Below are 19,547 nucleotides of genomic sequence, written 5' to 3' on the forward strand. Positions count from 1 at the left end.
ACCCCAAATTTGACTTATCCCCTTTTAAGCAATTCTTAGGGCCGTATATGACAGTGGACAGGTCCTTTCCAATTGAATCAGTCTGAATAAAATCAATGTTGAATGAACAATGAATTCAAAGCTCAAATCACACATTGTACAGAACTCTTATTTGTAGACTTGCTGAAACTGTTGTAAATCTTTTGTCTCATTGTTGTGATCACACTGACAGGATCTTTGTGATAATTTCCATCTCCAGATTTCACTAAAATGAATATTATTGTTTGTTTTAGATGTAATGCGATGTGTATACATGATTTAAGGAAAAAGACGCTGTATTTTCCACATACCGTGCATTTTTGTATCTCCTCTGTGTTTAAACGCGCAGATCTTTAATAAAGCTCATCACTCTGAATTGTGCTATGAATGGCAAGTTTAACAGTGCGTAGTGATTGGTCGATACTGCAAGCATGTAACGCCTCTTAACATATTTGGAACATTAGGTACCAAAGCAATTGTGCTGACAGGTAGGCGCAGCCGAATCATACCACGAACTGACGTAGATTTGTGGGGGTGTGGTTACACGGGGCGTTTCAGGCAGGTCTAGGTGATCATTCACTTTTAGATTGAATGCATCTTTTGTTCCGACACACTAATTGTTGCAATTTCACGTGTCTAATACACGCTAGGGCAACTTATAACACACCAAATACACAGAAAAACACGTGTTCGCGCCATATGACCCCTTTAAGTAATTCTACTTGTTTGCAAAAACTTACTACAAATTAAGTAGTTGTTTCTGTCGGTGTAGTGTGGTGCTTTATAAGACTTTGTTCGCTGATATCTGCTTTTATACTCTTATGTTGGTTCTTATGACATTTATTCTACTTTATTATCTTACTGCTTTTGATTTATTTCATAGTTATATTTTGTTCTTAGTTATTTAATACAACCTCTAAAAAGCTCATTTTTTATATTCACAAGTACAGGTGTGAAGTCACAAAGTGAAGACAAAACACCCAAATATGGTGATCAGGTCCTCAAAGTGATCGTGATATAACTATATATATATATCATGATACTCTATTGTATTACCATAATGACTCAAAATGATGACTTACTTCCAAATTGCATAAGAGGTATATGGGTGAGGGAAGTGTGCAAATGTTTATATTTTACTTGTATGTTTGCCATTAACTTTTCTGTTTTTATCCATTCTATTCGTACAACCATAATAAATGCGGTTTGATCTTCAAACAAAATCACATCTTTTCTAAATCTGACAACAATAATTTCATCAACTCTATAATCAGGCTGTGAGATGCTTATTTTACAGCAGCAAGTTCAAGCTTGACAGGCGAGAGTCTGTGGTTGATTCGATAAGCATCTATGAAGGTATATTTACAGTATAAATACAGCTAAACGGTGCATTGTGTGGAAAGAAACTTCTGGTTTTGTGATCCATATATTATGTGCAGCTAATTATTTTAGCTCCTATTTATCTTATATTCATTTGTTTAGTTTTACTTTTTTATAAAAAAATTTGTATACTGTCACACTCCACTAGAACATAAAAACACAGAAAGTGCAATTTTTGTTTTTGTTAAATCCACTTTATTAATGACTCTAAGCTTACATGAAATATTTAGAGTTAACATTTCAGTTATGATGTTTCAGATATGGTCTTTCACAAAATCCGACACATTTTAAATATCTTACGGGGTTATAGAACGCTCATGGTTATAAAAAGTTCTTCATAATATAGTTAATTTCTTATAAATTGTTTATGTTAAAAAGCAGCTCATTTTAAATTATTTCTAGAGAAATGGTACATTAGCGTTAGACAAAAACAGCTCCAGACTCCTGTGGTTTGATGTCTTTTCTCTCCGAGACTGTGGGCAAAAGAAATCATGTGTTAACAAATGAATGTGTGATGCTGAAAATGTTCAAAGACTTTATGGCACTTCAAAATTATGACAAATAAATAAAATTCAGATCCACCAAATTAGTATCTCACCGATCTTCATGGCTGCACCTGCAAACACAACAAGCACTTTTGTAATGAATTCAAGCCAAATGTTGAGTTTAGAGCATGTGTGTGTGGCATACAAAATCTGTACTGAATGTGCTGACCAACCCACAAGTTATCATTTTGGTTAAACACATCCCGGCTAAACGTGGAACTGAAGGAATAATTATGTTGTCAAATCAGAGCTTTATTGGAGGGTTGTGTTTCAGAGATGTATGAATTCAGAGGCTTTGAAATCCCACACACACCTGTCCTGTCTGAGCCTGTTGCTCCTGCTGGGGTTGCTGCTGAGGATCATGTGGTTGCGGAGCGCCATCCTGGAATGGGGGGACCTGTGTAAAAAAAGCAAAAGAAAAGAGCTTGCCTACAATTTTCTATCAAATTTCTGGAACGGTGCCAGCGTTTAGTTTTTTATAGTCAAACCATTTACCACAACAAAGTAAAACTGTCTCACCATGGGTGGCTGTTGAGCAGCTGTTTGTGGTATGTACTCGAAGGGAAAGATCTATACATTTAAACATAAACAACATTATAAAAATATATACATAATGAAAAAATAAACATAAGCATGTTTATTTCAATAAGACGGTTTCAAATTGCCATTTTAATTGAAATACTTACATTGGGAAGCTGAGGAATCTGGGGAACATTTGGTAGATCCTGAAATTGAATCAATTCAAAATAATTTAAACTAGCAGTCCTGTAAAAAATACAACTCTAAGGATCAAAACCTTCTAAAATATTACCTGGTGCTGAGAGAAGTCATAAGGGTAGAACTTCAATGCGAAGAAAAATGTAAAAGCACATTTATTAAATTGCATTAACCTTCAGGGCACAAGCAGTAATATTTATCTCTGTAATTTTTTCTATTTACACATTAAAAGAGAATATTTAAAAGCAAAAACTGGAGCTGTACTGGATTGATTCTACACAGCATATACTTAAACATCTCTTGTAAAGTCAGCCTTGGGGCTGAAATAAGCCTCTCTCTCTATTCACTCACAATTTCCACACTCTTCCGGCCCGGGGCTTTCGGGAGAGAGTACTTGATGAAAGCTTGAGTAGGGAATGTCTAAGAAGAGAAAGATAGTCACGCCAGAGTTTACACAGAAGCAAGTGACTGCAGATCAACTAGACATGCTTGATGATGAAGGCAAGCTCACCTGGGTGCCACCTGCTCCCCCTGCTGCCTTATTTGGGAACCGCTGAGGAAATATCTATTTGACCAATAAAAATACACAATTTACATATTGCTTAGTTAGATATATGGAATGAAAGAATAGTAAAAAAAGATCTCTTACGATTTCCATGCTGATAGGAGCATTCATACCAGGATGTGATGGCATGCCAGGGAAGACACCGTTAGTTCCCTTCAAATCACAGAAAAGTTTTTTTACTAGATGTCCTAAAAAGAACCGAGTTATACGTTATAATTAGTAATTTCTATACATGCTCCGTAGCAAGCCCAGAATGTGCTATTTATGACTGTTAAACCTATAAATTATATAAACGCATGTCAGGGAGTAACATGCCATCATGCATGTCAAATTACAGAGCTATTTTCATCATACCGCCGGGTGTGTTTATTATGGTTAAAGCTAAACATTTCAGGGAATATCATGTAAGGTATGTATAGAACCATCCAGAATGTTCATGTGCGGTCGGCCCCACCTGTCCCTGGTTGCCATAATGAGGGAGATAATTGAAAAACGGCGAAAGCTGAACACAAACACACAAAAAAAGAATCAGTTTCATCATGTGGACAAGCCAGACACAACCTGAGAGACATTCTTTCACAAGGGTTTGATGTAAAGTAAAGAGTGTGTACTTACTGGTACCGCGGATACCGCACCGGCCAGAAGAAGACAAAGGAGAGACGTCCACATGCTTACGGGATCACAGACCTTGCACAGACAATTCAGAAGGGTTCAAAAAGATTCTCTTGAATTTTAAGGAAAACATACTGTAGGAAGCTACCAGAATAGTACAGTGCATGAAACATGTTAGTTACCTTGGCTGCAGGTGAAGCTGGCTGTGGGATAGGAGTTTGGTTTCAAGAGAAAGTTCTTGCTTTTATTTGGTCTCAGGATTAGCGAATAGCCAATCCCTCTCTGCCAAGACTTTATCATGACCTCACAGGTGGCGCAGGATTGTTATTGAGAAAATGACCTGTAGTCAGACGCTGTCTGTCTGTGTCTCAGGTACAGTATTATTATAATGATAACAGTTGAGAGAACTGCTGATATAAGCATCTTTAAGTACAGTACTTTCACATACTTAATGGTTTTAACTGTAGAACTAACAAGAAAACTGAACCAAAAAGAATGGGAGATGCTTTTGGGTGTTTTTAAACAGAATGGTTTGATTTTGTTTTTTATTTTCTTAGAGCTTTTATGAGTATATTCATGAATCATGATCCTTGTAATCCATTGATCCATTATTCGTAAATAATGTCCACAGTTATGTAAAAACAACAATTTTATTCACATTCACTCACTAACTCTCATGCAAACTCTACACAGAATGGCCTCCTGTCTCTGCTAGGACTCGAACAAATGAAGACATTCATTCTTTCTTCAAGAACCTAAAAACAGGATGATTAAACAGTACTGTTTTATATTTCTACAGCAATAAAGAAATCTCTGAGAAACTCTGTTTTAATTCCTGTAAAAAGTAAAAGACTGTAATTGACCCTTCGCAAAGCCCGCCGCTAAACTAAAAAATTAATTTTTTTACCGTGATATAATAATTTCTTGAAAGAATTACAAAAACAATTAGACGGTCTGCAATATGTATTTGAAGTCTAAATCCAGGATGTGAAAGCAAACAAAAGAAAGATCGAAGCTATAGCCTACAGATTATAAAACTACTCTATGGTGATGCTTGCTGTAACGGCAGAACGCTATTGGTTCTGACACGCTTAGGCAACGGGTGAAACTATGATTATGTCCGTGAAGATCTGATTTTATCTCCATTAAAATTCTGGCAGTGCAGATGAGATGCAGTCCTTCAGCGCGGATCATATGGCAGTCTATGTATTGTGCCAAATCTTTCACTCCCCGCCAGATTACGACTCCCCTCATTGAAATTGCTATAGGATTAGCTAATTCTGACCCCGGGGGGCCTATAGTATCGGTCAATCAAACTCCAGGTGAAGGGTCATTTGTAGCAGCAGAGAAATCCTAAATGCTGTCTCGAGATCTTCTGTTTTCCCATTATATTATGCATTCTATAACTATACAAAATGCTTCAATGGCAAAGTATGGTTTGAAATGTTGAGAAAGTAACAATGGAAACTGAATTCAAATGGACATGTTGTATATCTATTCTTAGGAAACTGCCTAGTTAGAGACTTGAATATAATAATTAATAGTTTCTCTTTGGATTGTTAGACGTTAAATGGGCTGAGAAGACGAGTGTTGAGAGTTTACTGTGGGCGTATTCTCTAAGCACGTTAGGCAATTTTCAGTATACTGTAACTTACTTGAATGATGAGCTTGGGACAAGAAGATCTCCTCCTGCTAAACATTTTAACGCTGGTTTTGTCTTTTCACAGACTATAAACAAGACAGACTGCGCCTTTCTCTGACTGTGGTGTGGACGGCAAAGATGCAAGAAAAAAGTTGCTGTATGAGACCGCATGAAATTGTTGGGCTTAGTGTAAGTTTAAGTCAGCAGTTAAATTTAATTTCCAGAAATAGTTTAACCAAAACATAAATATCCTTCAATTACCCTGAATTCGGACATGAGCTTGTTTCTTTGGCGCAACACTAAGACTCACTGACCTAACACCTAACTTAATGCGGGACCAAAACGTTTAAACTCCGAAGAGGCTACAGGTATGGCCAAGGTATCCATGTGGATCAATAGTTTTTTCACAATATTATTACCTTGTGTTATATACAAACCTAAATTAAGATCTAATAGTTAATGTACAACAAATCAACAGGATGGCTGTGATTAGGCCAGAGGCACAAGGCCCCAGGCCCACAACCATTCGACGGCACAAGTTTATGGATAAATCGGAAACCGTGGTGCTACTGGTGGAATGTCTCATGACTCTCAGCCAATCAGATTTGAGAACCAGAAAGAACTGTTGTACAAATTGCATCCGTGAAATGTTTCTAAAGAAAAGTAATCTCGGTTGAATGAACACAGATGATTGCTTAAATGACTAGCATATACTATATCAAAATATGAATTGACTTTTAAACTTTTTAAAAGAGCCCAAATAGCCTAAACCTTGAAGTTAATGTGAGGACAAATGTATTCATTAGACAAGCAACCAATCAAAGACATTAAAATAATCTATTGACACAATAACCAAATATGAAAAACAATGCAGATACACATACACAGATAATAAAAGACATTGAGATGAGTTTGTTCTGTGGTTAAGTTGATGTCTAAGTGAGCCAAGTTAATAAAGGAACATTTGATCAAATATGATTATAAAAACTCTTAAGTTATTGTGATGGTAATTGTGATAACAGACACAATATAGTATTTGTATGATTTATTTCAGGCCCTTGTCACCAGATTTATTTGAGGTTAAAATACTTGCTTTTGACTGATTATATTTTTCCAAAGTTAGGAGTCAGGAGTCACTAGTACATTTCATTAAAAATGAAATAAAGAAATTCACTAACTCCTAGTCATGACACTTCCTCTACAGACTAAGGTGAAGCAAGTCAGACATTTGGAGCCACATCTGAAGATAGACATCTGCTACTGTTAATAACTAGTGACTCAGGACTTCTTGTCCCACCCAAGACAATCTCAAAATTACATACCCACCTCATGTTATGTTGTCACCTGTACCGTAGTGTGTAATACCGCAATAGGGTTGAATACTTGACTCTTATAATGAACAAAACGGACATAACATCATATGTTCAAAATGTTTTGTATTATATCATTTTATCAGCATTTATGTTAACCATTGCTGTTTGTTCGCACAACAAGGGAAGCTGTTTGCTTATTTGGTACCAATGCATGGCCAACAATCAATGCCCACTGATCTTGTTAAAAGCATTCAACATCCAGCATCTACACAGCGGGAGGTAGTTCTGACAGTGGGGCTAGGTGTGGGTGCTGGTGCTGGCGCTGAGGCCGGTGCCGGGGCGGGTGCCGGGGCTGGTGCTGGTGCCGGGGCTGGGGCAGGACGCGGTAGCAGGGCAAAGAATAGTGGCCACAGCGGGAACGGAGGACCAGGTGGAGCCGGCCTCAGCAGGTTTGGATAAGCAGAAGGAAAGGGGTACGGATAGCTCCTCTAGTGCAAGATGTTTAAAGAGTCATATTGCATTAAAATTCCAGTGTGAAATGTTCAGATTCAGATTTAGAAATGACATAAAATGGCATTAGTAACTTTTAAAATGACTGGAGTACCTCATCACTGCCAGAGAAGCTCCAAAGATGATGACGACCGCAAAACTGGAAATAATATTAACATAATGTTATGATTTAATAATGTTATGACATGAATGTAATAAATAAAATTATTTTATTCTGTTTAATAAAAACAAAAGTTACTTACAGTACCGGTGATCATTAGACACAGTGTGGTCAGTAAAACGAGACTCATTTTCGGATGGCAACTCATCTTGGGTGAAATCATACTGAAGTTAATATTTAACCAACACGTTTAATTTTCCATGCAAGTACCATAGTTAGCCACACAGGGTCACTCATGAGCAGAAGAGAGAGATTGAATACAAATTCAAATAGAAATTCACTTAACAGTATCTGTCAAACTGTGCACAAAAAGCCCACATTGAAAGATTATTGTAAGTCAAATCCAAGAACACACAGTATTTAAAAAGTACTGCATTTTCTATCCTTTGTTTGGTGGCTCTTCCCACTGTCCATTCAATGTAAAATATAAAAACTAAATGCAATACCCAATACATATTTTCTATAAAACTAATTACATGCATTAGGTGTAAACTCTAAAGGATTTGAAAATAAAGTCTTACTGTCTTGCTAGCCATTGAGTCTTTTTGAAGTTCGGAAGAAACACACTGAGATATGTCTGTCCTGCTAAAGCATTCAGATGGACTGATCAAAAAGTCGATCACACGCATCATGTAGACAAACCTCATTATAGGAGGCATAGCAATGTTTAGTCATGTCTTGATCCCCATGTCTTAAGTCTGTCTGTCGGTTAATGCAATGGTAATCTGTTCTTAGAAATATTGATGTCCTACCTGGATACATTGCTTCAGAGGATTTACTGATCTCTTATAATTCTGTTTTTTTTTGCGAGACTGATACCAAGGTAGCAAATGTCTGCATGGCTTAATCTTTGCAAAACAGAAAGTGTGATTAATTTGAGGTCTGGTTATAGTCTTGATCTTTTGCAATAATATTATTAGCGTGGGCTAACTGATGGTGATATCACTGTAAGACGTTGTTGTAGTTTTGCAGCAGGGATTTAACTACGTTATACTACTTTTTTAAATTTGAGTTCATCTTTGCTTTAATCCAAATTGAAACACTTCAAAATGAGCATCAGTGACATTTACTTAACAATAAAAGAGACATAAGATATTCTAGTTTGATGAAAGAAAATATAAGAACTATAGAGTTAAGTTTATGTTTAAAACTAAATTGTAAATGTTTTACAATGTGCATCTTAGGTCCACGGTGAGTTTTACCTGTTTGTTTAGCCACATGCGGTAAAGAACTTTTCTTATTTTTAACGTTGTTATTAATTCTTGTTTGATTCTTATGATGCCATGATGATATTTAGAATTTATAGTAGGCAAAACATGTGCACTAAGAACACTAAGAAATGTGGGTAGGCTAACTGAATGGCTGGAGGATATGCTGAGCAAAAGACAAGCTATTCACTTTTAGAACTAGTATAGCATGCAGTTGTTACGTAAAAATCTAATTTCCCTGTATCTATCATATTTAGGTTTCATATATTTCGGTTTCAGCTTACTACAATTTGATCTGTCACTGTATTGTAATGCAAGTCACAAAAATTACTACATACAAAGGTGATACATGTATAAGCAATTTAATTTCCATAAAATAATTTTTTTTGAGCTTTTCAGTATTTAAAGAACTTTCAGATTTGTCTAAGAAATAAAATACCTTTTATAAAAGGTCAGATGGGAAACTAATAAGATTAATTATCTATTACTAAGAGTAGTTTGTTTTCTTAAAAATATTATAGTCATGATACTGCCTCTCATTGTCATGCTTTCCTCGCCTTGTGGCAGGGTCATGACAGACCCCACATGTTTTGTGTAAGACACATGACATTGCTTGTTTTGACGTGCCATGTGTCCTCCTGTCTCGTCTTTGTCCCCGCCCCCTCGATTCCTCGTTATTGATTGTTAATGATTTCATGCCCTGCACCCTTGTGTTTTCTGTCCTGTGCAAGTCCGTTTTGTTCCGTGTTTGCAAATACTTTATGTCCTGGTCCTGCACTGTGTCCTGTAAGGGATTGTCTAGTTAGTGAGTGTAGTTTTGTCAAGTATTGTATTAGTCTAGTTTAGCTAGTCTACGTACCTATTTGGTCTTTTTTATTATATTCCCCTGTTTTGTTGTTTTACCCCCTCGTGGGTCTTTTGTTTTGTTTTATTTCAAATAAATGAGTGTTTTGTGTCAAGCTGCCGATGGGTTCACCTCCAAGGTTGAGGCCGCTGGTATCCAGTTCCTGCAGTCCAGACGGAATCCCGACCAGTGCAGCCGGCAACCCCGTCCGGTCCAGCCGGCACCATAGTTTTTGTTTCCCCAGTTTTGCACTTGTTTGGACTTCCCCCTTGGACTCTTGTGCTCCATTGTTATTTATTATGGTTCCCTGATTTTTGTCTGTGTCATAGTCTGTCTCGTCTTGTTTGTCACCTTGAGGAGCACCAGGATGTCGCTCCTTAAGGAGGGGATTCTGTCATGATTCTTGGTCTGGTTACAGGATCATGAAAAAGCCTCACGTTTAGTGTAGAAAGAGACATGTTATTGTTTGTTTTGACATGTCATGCACGCTCTATGGTCTCGTCTTTGTCCCGCCCTCTCGATTCCTCATTATTGATTGTAAATTATTTCATGCCCCACAACTGTTCCCTCTTGATTTGATCCCTTATTTAATTCCCTTGTGTTTTCTGTCTTGGGCTGGTTAATTTTTATTCATGCAATTGTGTTCCTGTGTTTAGTTTAGTCTAGTTATTTGTAATTTATGTCAGGTGTTGTCTTTAGTCTTGTCTGGTGTAGTAAGTCTATGTTCCTGTTTATCTGTCATGTGTTTTACCCTTCATGGGTTTTTGTTTTGTCTTTATTATTTAATAAGTCTTGTTAACCCTTTACCAGCTGTCTGTGCCTGGGTCCTCTGTCCCATCACACCCCGATCCTAACAACTATAAGTACCTTTAATCACAAACAAGTTCATCCTTGGAGAATACTTAAACATGTTTTAGTTGGTTACACTACACACTCAGAGAAAGCATCACATATATTTGATTTAATGATGCAATATTTATTTTGCAGAGTATCAAGTCAAATATTATAATATTCCAAGAATATGAATGCAACTGGACACATCCTCAGTTTCAGCTGGTGACTCATCTACCACCAGGGGCAGGAGCTGGGGCTGGAGCAGGGGCTGGTGCTGGTGCTGGTGCTGGAGCAGGAGCAGGAGCTGGAGCCGGGGCAGGAGCAGGAGCAGGTGCTGGGGCAGTGGCACCTCCCAGTTGTGCTAGCAGGAATGGCAAAAGGCTGAGGAGAGCATTGTTGTTCTGGGGTGGCCGGGGAATGTAAGGCCTGTTAGGGTATGGATATGGATATGGATAGGGACCTTGATATTGGACTGGGTTGTAGTAGCCTCCAAATCCTCCATAGTTCTGTAGTAATACCAAAGAAAGCACATATAAAGAATGCTTTTTAACAATCATTCAACAATGTAATACAACATTTCAAAATAAAAGCACACATGAAAAGATATACAAATTCACATGAGCAACAAATTCACAATATACCTCTATAACTTTTGTAACTATTTGCACTGCTTTGAATATTTAACATGAGGATAGATGGATACATTTAAATTAGAGATCTTGTGCAGTTTGGTATTCAACCTTACCTCTGAGGAGCGGCTTCGCTTCTCCCTGTGTTCCTCATCATCTGCCTGTTGAAAGAAATTATTTTATTTTGTAACTATTAGGTTCAAGTTCTGGAAATGGTTCATATGGCATAATCAAAGTTCACAATTTGTCAGGAGTTTTTTATTCTTGAGGTGTCAAAAGGCAAAAAAGCTAAATAAAGTTGCTCACCAGCACAACACATAAGAGCCCAATGAAACAAGCGACGATAAGGAAAGATTTCATGGTTCCAGATAATCTGTAATGTCATATAAAAATGTTAAATCTACAGTTAGTATCTGTTAAAAAAAGTAAAGTCAAACTTTGATTCCTACCTTTGTGGCAAACTAAGAAATTCTCCAGTTCAGGTATGGTATCTTAACAGCAGTGAGAGATGCTTTATAAACACATTATCAACATGCAACTAGCCAATCAGAAGATCGGATCACAAATCTCAGCATCACTTCATATTTGGCAAGTTAGACTTTTCTCAACAATTGAGAAATAGGAAAATGATTCACATGGTTGCTTCTACTCTGAATGTATATGAAATGCAAACTTGGCTTAAATTGAGTTTCTGCAACACATAAACACAACAGAAGATTAAGGCACACCTTATGGGTGTATGTGACTATGATTTTCTGTTTTTGAAAATTCTTATCTTTATCAAGGAGGTGTGCGTTTTCAATTCATCGTCTGGCTAGTTTTTAGTTTTACTTGGTCCCGTCATTTAAGTGTAATTTTACTTTAACCCTCCAATTATCTTCAAATTTCAGCAACCCAAAATATGTTAATACATTACTAAAATATTAAATCATATTTTTTTTTGTTTACACGCTTAAACAATCCTAACAATTTAAGTAAAAGAATTTGAGAAAACATAATGGATGGATTTATTTTTATTGTGCATTCCAATAAATATCAATCAAAGGGTAGTTGGTTTGTTTTGATTTAAGCCATAATAACTCAAATATAGAGCAAATTAACAATAAAATCATTATAACAAAATAAACAACATTGTTTTGTAATTTTTTCTCATTTTGGCAACAAACAGACAGTATCATCGCGGCAGTGGCTCCTCAGCCAAGCGCATGAACCAAATGTCTGAACCTGTGGTTCCTCTCGTACTGAGCAGGATCAATGGACCCACTCATCGATTTAATCATACACTAGATTTGATTATATCTCATAGAGCCGATCTAACCAATATAGATATTATTCCTCAAAGTTACGATGTCACCGATCTATCTTATAACATGTACACTGCACACTGCAGGAATCACTCGTTTAACTCGTAATCAACAGGGTAGAACAATTTCCTTGACTACTAAAGATAGTTTTGCAAAGAGCTTGCCAGATCTGACTCCTTACCATCATCACTCGATGACATGACCAGCAAATGGGGCACTATTACCATCATTATTATATGATTATACCATCATTAAGTATCTTATAAACCAAACTTAGACCCCATTGAACTAGGAAACTATAGACTAATTTCAAATCTCCCTTACCTGTCTAAAATACTAGGAAAAGTAGTGTCCTCGTAGTTATGCTCTTTCTTACAAAATAACTACATACACGAAAAATTTAAGTCAGGCTTTAGACCACATCATAGTAATGAAACTCCGCTGGTTAAAATTACAAATGACCTGCTTATAGAATCAGATAAAGGTAACATCTCACTCCTAGTCCTGCTTGACCTTAGTGCTGCATTCGATACTGTAGACCATAACATACTTCTAGATCGCTTACACAATTATACTGGTATTGAGGGACAGGCACTATAATGGTTCAGATCTTACTTATCAGACAGATACCAATTCGTCCATTTTAATGGGGAAATCATCAAATCTAAGGCAAGCAAATTATGGATTACCTCAGGGATCGGAAACATTATTAGAAAACATGGAATTAGCCTCCACTGTCATGCAGATGATACTCAGCTATATATCTCATCAAGATCAGATGATTCCTCCCAGCTATCCAAATTGCCAGAGTGCATCAACGATATAAAACATTGGATGACTTGTAATGTCCTTCTTTTAAATTCTAATATTATTTATCAAATTATTATTAAGACAAATATTTAGGATTATAACCTGCAAATTGAAGGCTATACTGTTTCTCCAACAAATACAGGAAAAGATCTATGCGTCATATTAGACAACAACCTTACATTTCGAAATCACATCTCAAATGTCTTCCACCTTAGAAATGTTGTCAAATTACGAAATATTCTATGTGTTGCTGACGCGGAGAAGCTTATTCATTAATTTGTGACCTCAAGACTTGACTACTGTAATGCGCTACTTAGTGGTTGTCCTGCACCATCAGTAAATAAACTACAGTAAGTTCAGAATGCAGCTGCCAGAGTTCTAACCAGGTCTAAAAAATACGATCACATAACCCCAATGTTATCACCCTTCAATGCAAAATATGCTAAGTAAATGAGACTCTGGCCTTAGGGCATTCTTGTCAACTGTGAGTGACGTCAGTGAACCGTTCCAAGATGGCGGAATATCACAAACCGAACTCATTTCAAAAGCAAACATTTGTCTTCTGTTGCAAACACCTTTACAATAATGTTATATTTTTGGATATATCATACACAGTTATTCAATACCGAAAGCTCTTCTTTCAGGATATCCTCTGTACACTTCTGTACAAGGTTGAAATAAATTGGTAGAGAGATGTTTAAAATTCACAGCAAAAATAAAAGCAATATTGAAACCAAACTTTTTATTGACTGTGTTTATTTGTTTTTTTGCTGGTTGTGAATACAGTATCACTGTACACAGTACGAAATACAAAATACATTTTGTAGGAATCAATTTATTGTTAAGGGACTCACAGCATTTATGTCTGGGAAACATTGTGGCATCATTAAGGATGTGGTTGGGAATATTTCACAAATTCTAATAGCATTATTGGCCAAAACCAAATTCACGATAGCCATATCTTGCTCTTCAGTTAACGTGACCTTGCCCACCGGGAAACCCTCGAAGATTCAGGAACAGTGTAAGAGTGTGAGTGTGTGTGTGTGCGTGCGTGCGGGCGGGCGTGTATATTATCTATATGTTTATAAAAACACAATCATATATATATATATATATATATATATATATATATATATATATATATATATATATATATATATATAGCCTATATATATTTAAGAAAAATACTGAAAATATATTTGTACATAAAATAAATTATTTTTAGATACAAATGTATGTGAATGTATATAAAGTGTTTGTATCTTTGCACAAATATACAGTACAAAACACACACATTAATATATAAACACAAACATTTGTTTTCATTTTTCTTTTCTCACACTCAGAGAAAGCATCACAGAAACACACATATTTGATTAAATGATGCAATATTTATTTTGTAAGATACCAAGAACATGAGTATCAAGTCATATATTGCAATATTCCAAGAATATGAATGCAACTGGACACATCCTCAGTTTCAGCTGGTGACTCATCTACCACCAGGGGCAGGAGCTGGTTCTGGAGCAGGAGCTGGAGCCGGGGCAGGAGCAGGTGCTGGGGCAGTGGCACCTCCCAGTTGTGCTAGCAGACTGAGGCTGAGGAGAGCATTGTTGTTCTGGGGTGGCCGGGGAATGTAAGGCCTGTTAGGGTATGGATATGGATATGGATATGGATAGGGACGTTGATATTGGACTGGGTTGTAGTAGCCTCCAAATCCTCCATAGTTCTGTAGTAATACCAAAGAAAGCACATATAAAGAATGCCTTTTAACAACCATTCAACAAAGTAATACAACATTTCAAAATAAAAGCACATATGAAAAGATATACAAATTCACATGAGCAACATATTCACAATATACCTCTATAACTTTTGTAACTATTTGCACTGCTTTGAATATTTACCATTAGGATAGATGGATAAATAAATAAAATGCTATTTAAATTAGAGATCTTGTGCAGTTTGGTATTCAACCTTACCTCTGAGGAGCGGCTTCGCTTCTCTCTGTGTTCCTCATCATCTGCCTGTTGAAAGAAATACTTTTATTTTGTAACTATTAGGTTCAAGTTCTGGAAATGGTTCATATGGCATAATCAAAGTTCACAATTTGTCAGGAGTTTTTTATTCTTGAGGTGTCAAAAGGCAAAAAAGCTAAATAAAGTTGCTCACCAGCACAACACATAAGAGCCCAATGAAACAAGCGATGATAAGGAAAGATTTCATGGTTCCAGATAATCTGTAATGTCATATAAAAATGTTAAATCTACAGTAAGTATCTGTTAAAAAAAGTAAAGTCAAACTTTGATTCCTACCTTTGTGGCAAACTAAGAAATTCTCCAGTGCAGGTATGGTATCTTAACAGCAGTGAGAGATGCTTTATAAACACATTATAAACATGCAACTAACCAATCAGAAGATCGGATCACAAATCTCAGCATCACTTCATATTTGGCAAGTCAGACTTTACTCAACAATTGAGAAATAGGAAAATGATTCACATGGTTGTTTCTACTCTGAATGTATATGAAATGCAAACTTGGCTTAAATTGAGTTTCTGCAACACATAAACACAACAGAAGATTAAGGCACACCTTATGGGTGTATGTGACTATGATTTTCTGTTTTTTTTATTATTATAATTATTATCTTTATCAAGGAGGTGAATGTTTTCAATTCATCGTCTGGCTAGTTTTTAGTTTTTCTTGGTCCCGTCATTTAAGTGTAATTTTACTTTAACCCGCCAATTATCTTCAAATTTCAGCAACTCAAAATATGTTAATACATTACTAAAATATTAAATCATTAAATATTTTTATTGTGCAATCCAAGTAATATCAATCAAAGGGTAGTTGGTTTGTTTTGATTTAAGCCATAATAACTAAAATAAAGAGCAAATTAACAATAAAATCATGATAACAAAATAATAAACATGAAAAAAAAAAGAGTTATCTCATTTTGGAAACAAACAGACGGTATCATCCCGCCAGTGGCTCCTCAGGCAAGCGCATTAACCAAATGTCTGAACCTGTGGTTCCTCTCGTACTGAGCAGGATCAATGGACCCACTCATCGATTTAATCATACACTAGATTTGATTATATCTCACAGAGCCGATCTAACCAATATAGATATTATTCCTCAAAGTTACGATGTCACCGATCTATCTTATATCATGTACACTGCGCACTGCAGGAATCACTCGTTTAACTCGTAATCGACAGGGTAGAACAATTTCCTTGAGTACTAAAGATAGTTTCGCAAAGAGCTTGCCAGATCTGACTCCTTTAATAACCATACCGATAAATACAGAATCACTCGATGACTTGACCAGCTAATAATAAACCATTACCATCATTATATGATTATACCATCATTAAGTATCTTATCAAGAAACCAAACTTAGACCCCAATGAACTAGAACAGACAGATACCAATTCGTCCATTTAAATGTGGAATCATCAAATCTAACGCAAGTAAATTATGGATTACCTCAGGGATCGGAAACATTATTAGAAAACATGGAATTAGCCTCCACTGTTATGCAGATGATACTCAGCTATATATCTCATCAACACCAGATGATTCCTTCCAGCTATCCAAATTGGCAGAGTGCATCAAAGATATAAAACATTGGATGACTGATAATATTCTTCTTTTAAATTCTAATAATATTTATCAAATTATTATTAAGCCAAATATTTAGGATTATAACCTGCAAGTTGAAGGCTATACTGTTTCTCCAACAAATACAGGAAAAGATCTATGCGTCATATTAGACAACAACCTTACATTTCGAAATCACATCTCAAATGTCTTCCACCTTAGAAATGTTGTCAAATTACGAAATATTCTATGTGTTGCTGACGCGGAGAAGCTTATTCATTCATTTGTGACCTCAAGACTTGACTACTGTAATGCGCTACTTAGTGGCTGTCCTGCATCATCAATAAACAAACTACAGTTAGTTCAGAATGCAGCTGCCAGAGTTCTAACCAGGTCTAAAAAATACGATCACATAACCCCAATGTCATCACCCTTCACTGCAAAATATGCTAAGTAAATGAGACTCTGGCCTTAGGGCATTCTTGTCAACTGTGAGTGACGTCAGTGGACCGTTCCAAGATGGCGGAATATCACAAACCGAACTCATTTCAAAAGCAAACATTTGTCTTCTGTTGCAAACACCTTTACAATAATGTTATATTTTTGGATATATCATACACAGTTATTCAATACCTAAAGCTCTTCTTTCAGGATATCCTCTGTACACTTCTGTACAAGGTTGAAATAAATTGGCAGAGAGAAGTTTAAAATTCACAGTAAAAATAAAAGCAATATTGAAACCAAACTTTTTATTGACTGTGTTTATTAGTTTTTTTGCTGGTTGTGAATGCAGTATCACTGTACTCAGTACGAAATACAAAATAAATTCTGTAGGAATCAATTTATTGTTAAGGGACTCACAGCATTTATGTCTGGGAAACATTGTGGCATCATTAAGGATGTGGTTGGGTATATTTCACAAATTCTAATAGCATTATTGGCCAAAACCAAATTCACGATAGCCATATCTTGCTCTTCAGTTAACGTGACCTTGCCCACCGGGAAACCCTCGAAGATTCAGGAACAGTGTAAGAGTGTGAGTGTGTGTGTGTACATGCGTGCGGCGTGTATATTATGTATATGTTAATAAAAACACACATATATATATATATATATATATATATATATGATTCAATATTTAAGAAAAACACCTAAAATATATTAAATTTACATAAAATGACAGTTTATGAGCATTTCAGCATTTAAAGAGCTTTCCGATTTGTAATTTGATTGGCTGGAGTTGCGTAAACTCTGTCTTTCTCATTTGATTGGTCAACTTTTTGACCTTGACCAGCGCTAGCCACAGGTTCCACTGCTGCAGCTACAGAAAGTTACTATAAGACACAGAAATCACGAGAATAGCTAGTAACAAGTTGGTGAAAAATTATGACTTATATCCCAACAGTGGGCCGGCACACATTGAGCAACATAGCCTATTCGCCCAGTGTTAACATTAGACATTAACCGGTAATCTCTGCATCAGCTAACAGTTTCACATCAACTAACCATAAATATAGACTTTCACAGTAATGACGATGCCAATGTAATAATGACCGATTTGAAAAGTGTGTTAAATGTCAAAAGATTCAGCATTTTAATTTGCACACATATAATTTACCTTTGTTTTAATCTGAACGTTTTCTTCTGTCAAATTTACTGGAGTGGAGGGCCGAGTTTAAAGCTGAATGCTGCCACTGAATTCTTACATTTTAATTGGGTGATTCGGGGCTTTTGAAAAAACATTTGTGACTTGAGCCCCAAAAAGCCATCCCTACACTCCGCCCCTGCCTTAAATCACAAACAAGTTCATCCTTGGAGCGTTTAAGAAGAAACGCTATTGAGAAATTATGAAAATGAGATTTGCTTGACCTGTATACTTAAACATGCTTCAGTTGGTTACACTTCACACTCAGAGAAAGCATCATAGGAACACACATATTTGATTAAATGATGCAATATTTATTTTGTAAGACACCAAGAACAGGAGTATCAAGTCAAATATTACAATATTCCAAGAATATGAATGCAACTGGACACATCCTCAGTTTCAGCTGGTGACTCATCTACCACCAGGGGCAGGAGCTGGTGCTGGTGCTGGTGCTGGTGCTGGTGCTGGAGCAGGAGCAGGAGCTGGAGCCGGGGCAGGAGCAGGGGCAGGAGCAGGAGCAGGTGCTGGGGCAGTGGCACCGCCCAGTTGGGCTAGCAGGAATGGCAAAAGGCTGAGGAGAGCATTGTTGTTCTGGGGTGGCTGGGGAATGTAAGGCCTGTTAGGGTATGGATATGGATATGGATATGGATAGGGACGTTGATATTGGACAGGGTTGTAGTAGCCTCCAAATCCTCCATAGTTCTGTAGTAATACCAAAGAAAGCACATATAAAGAATGCCTTTTAACAGTCATTCAACAATGTAATACAACATTTCAAAATAAAAGCACACATGAAAAGATATACAAATTCACATGAGCAACATATTCACAATATACCTCTATAACTTTTGTAACTATTTGCACTGCTTTGAATATTTACCATGAGGATAGATGGATACATTTAAATTAGAGATCTTGTGCAGTTTGGTATTCAACCTTACCTCTGAGGAGCGGCTTCGCTTCTCCCTGTGTTCCTCATCATCTGCCTGTTGAAAGAAATTATTTTATTTTGTAACTATTAGGTTCAAGTTCTGGAAATGATTCATATGGCATAATCAAAGTTCACAATTTGTCAGGAGTTTTTTATTCTTGAGGTGTCAAAAGGCAAAAAAGCTAAATAAAGTTGCTCACCAGCACAACACATGAGAGCCCAATGAAACAAGCGATGATAAGGAAAGATTTCATGGTTCCAGATAATCTGTA

General features: G+C 36.5%; 1 protein-coding gene across 1 annotated transcript; it reads right to left on the bottom strand.

Annotated features, from left to right (window-relative positions):
* Positions 1–1,580: 1,580 nt before the first annotated feature.
* Positions 1,581–3,894, bottom strand: scpp5 (secretory calcium-binding phosphoprotein 5; the record flags this gene model as incomplete). The annotated part of the gene is made up of 10 exons (XM_079461929.1): positions 1,581–1,871; positions 2,251–2,340; positions 2,463–2,513; positions 2,630–2,668; positions 2,755–2,784; positions 3,012–3,080; positions 3,172–3,225; positions 3,310–3,378; positions 3,680–3,727; positions 3,841–3,894. The coding sequence occupies 10 exons, from the start codon at positions 3,892–3,894 to the stop codon at positions 1,797–1,799; spliced, it is 579 nt and encodes a 192-aa protein (XP_079318055.1). The 3' UTR covers positions 1,581–1,796.
* Positions 3,895–19,547: the final 15,653 nt, after the last annotated feature.

Source organism: Barbatula barbatula (assembly GCF_947034865.1).
Source record: "Barbatula barbatula genome assembly, chromosome: 8".
In the NCBI taxonomy this organism is placed as follows: domain Eukaryota; kingdom Metazoa; phylum Chordata; class Actinopteri; order Cypriniformes; family Nemacheilidae; genus Barbatula; species Barbatula barbatula.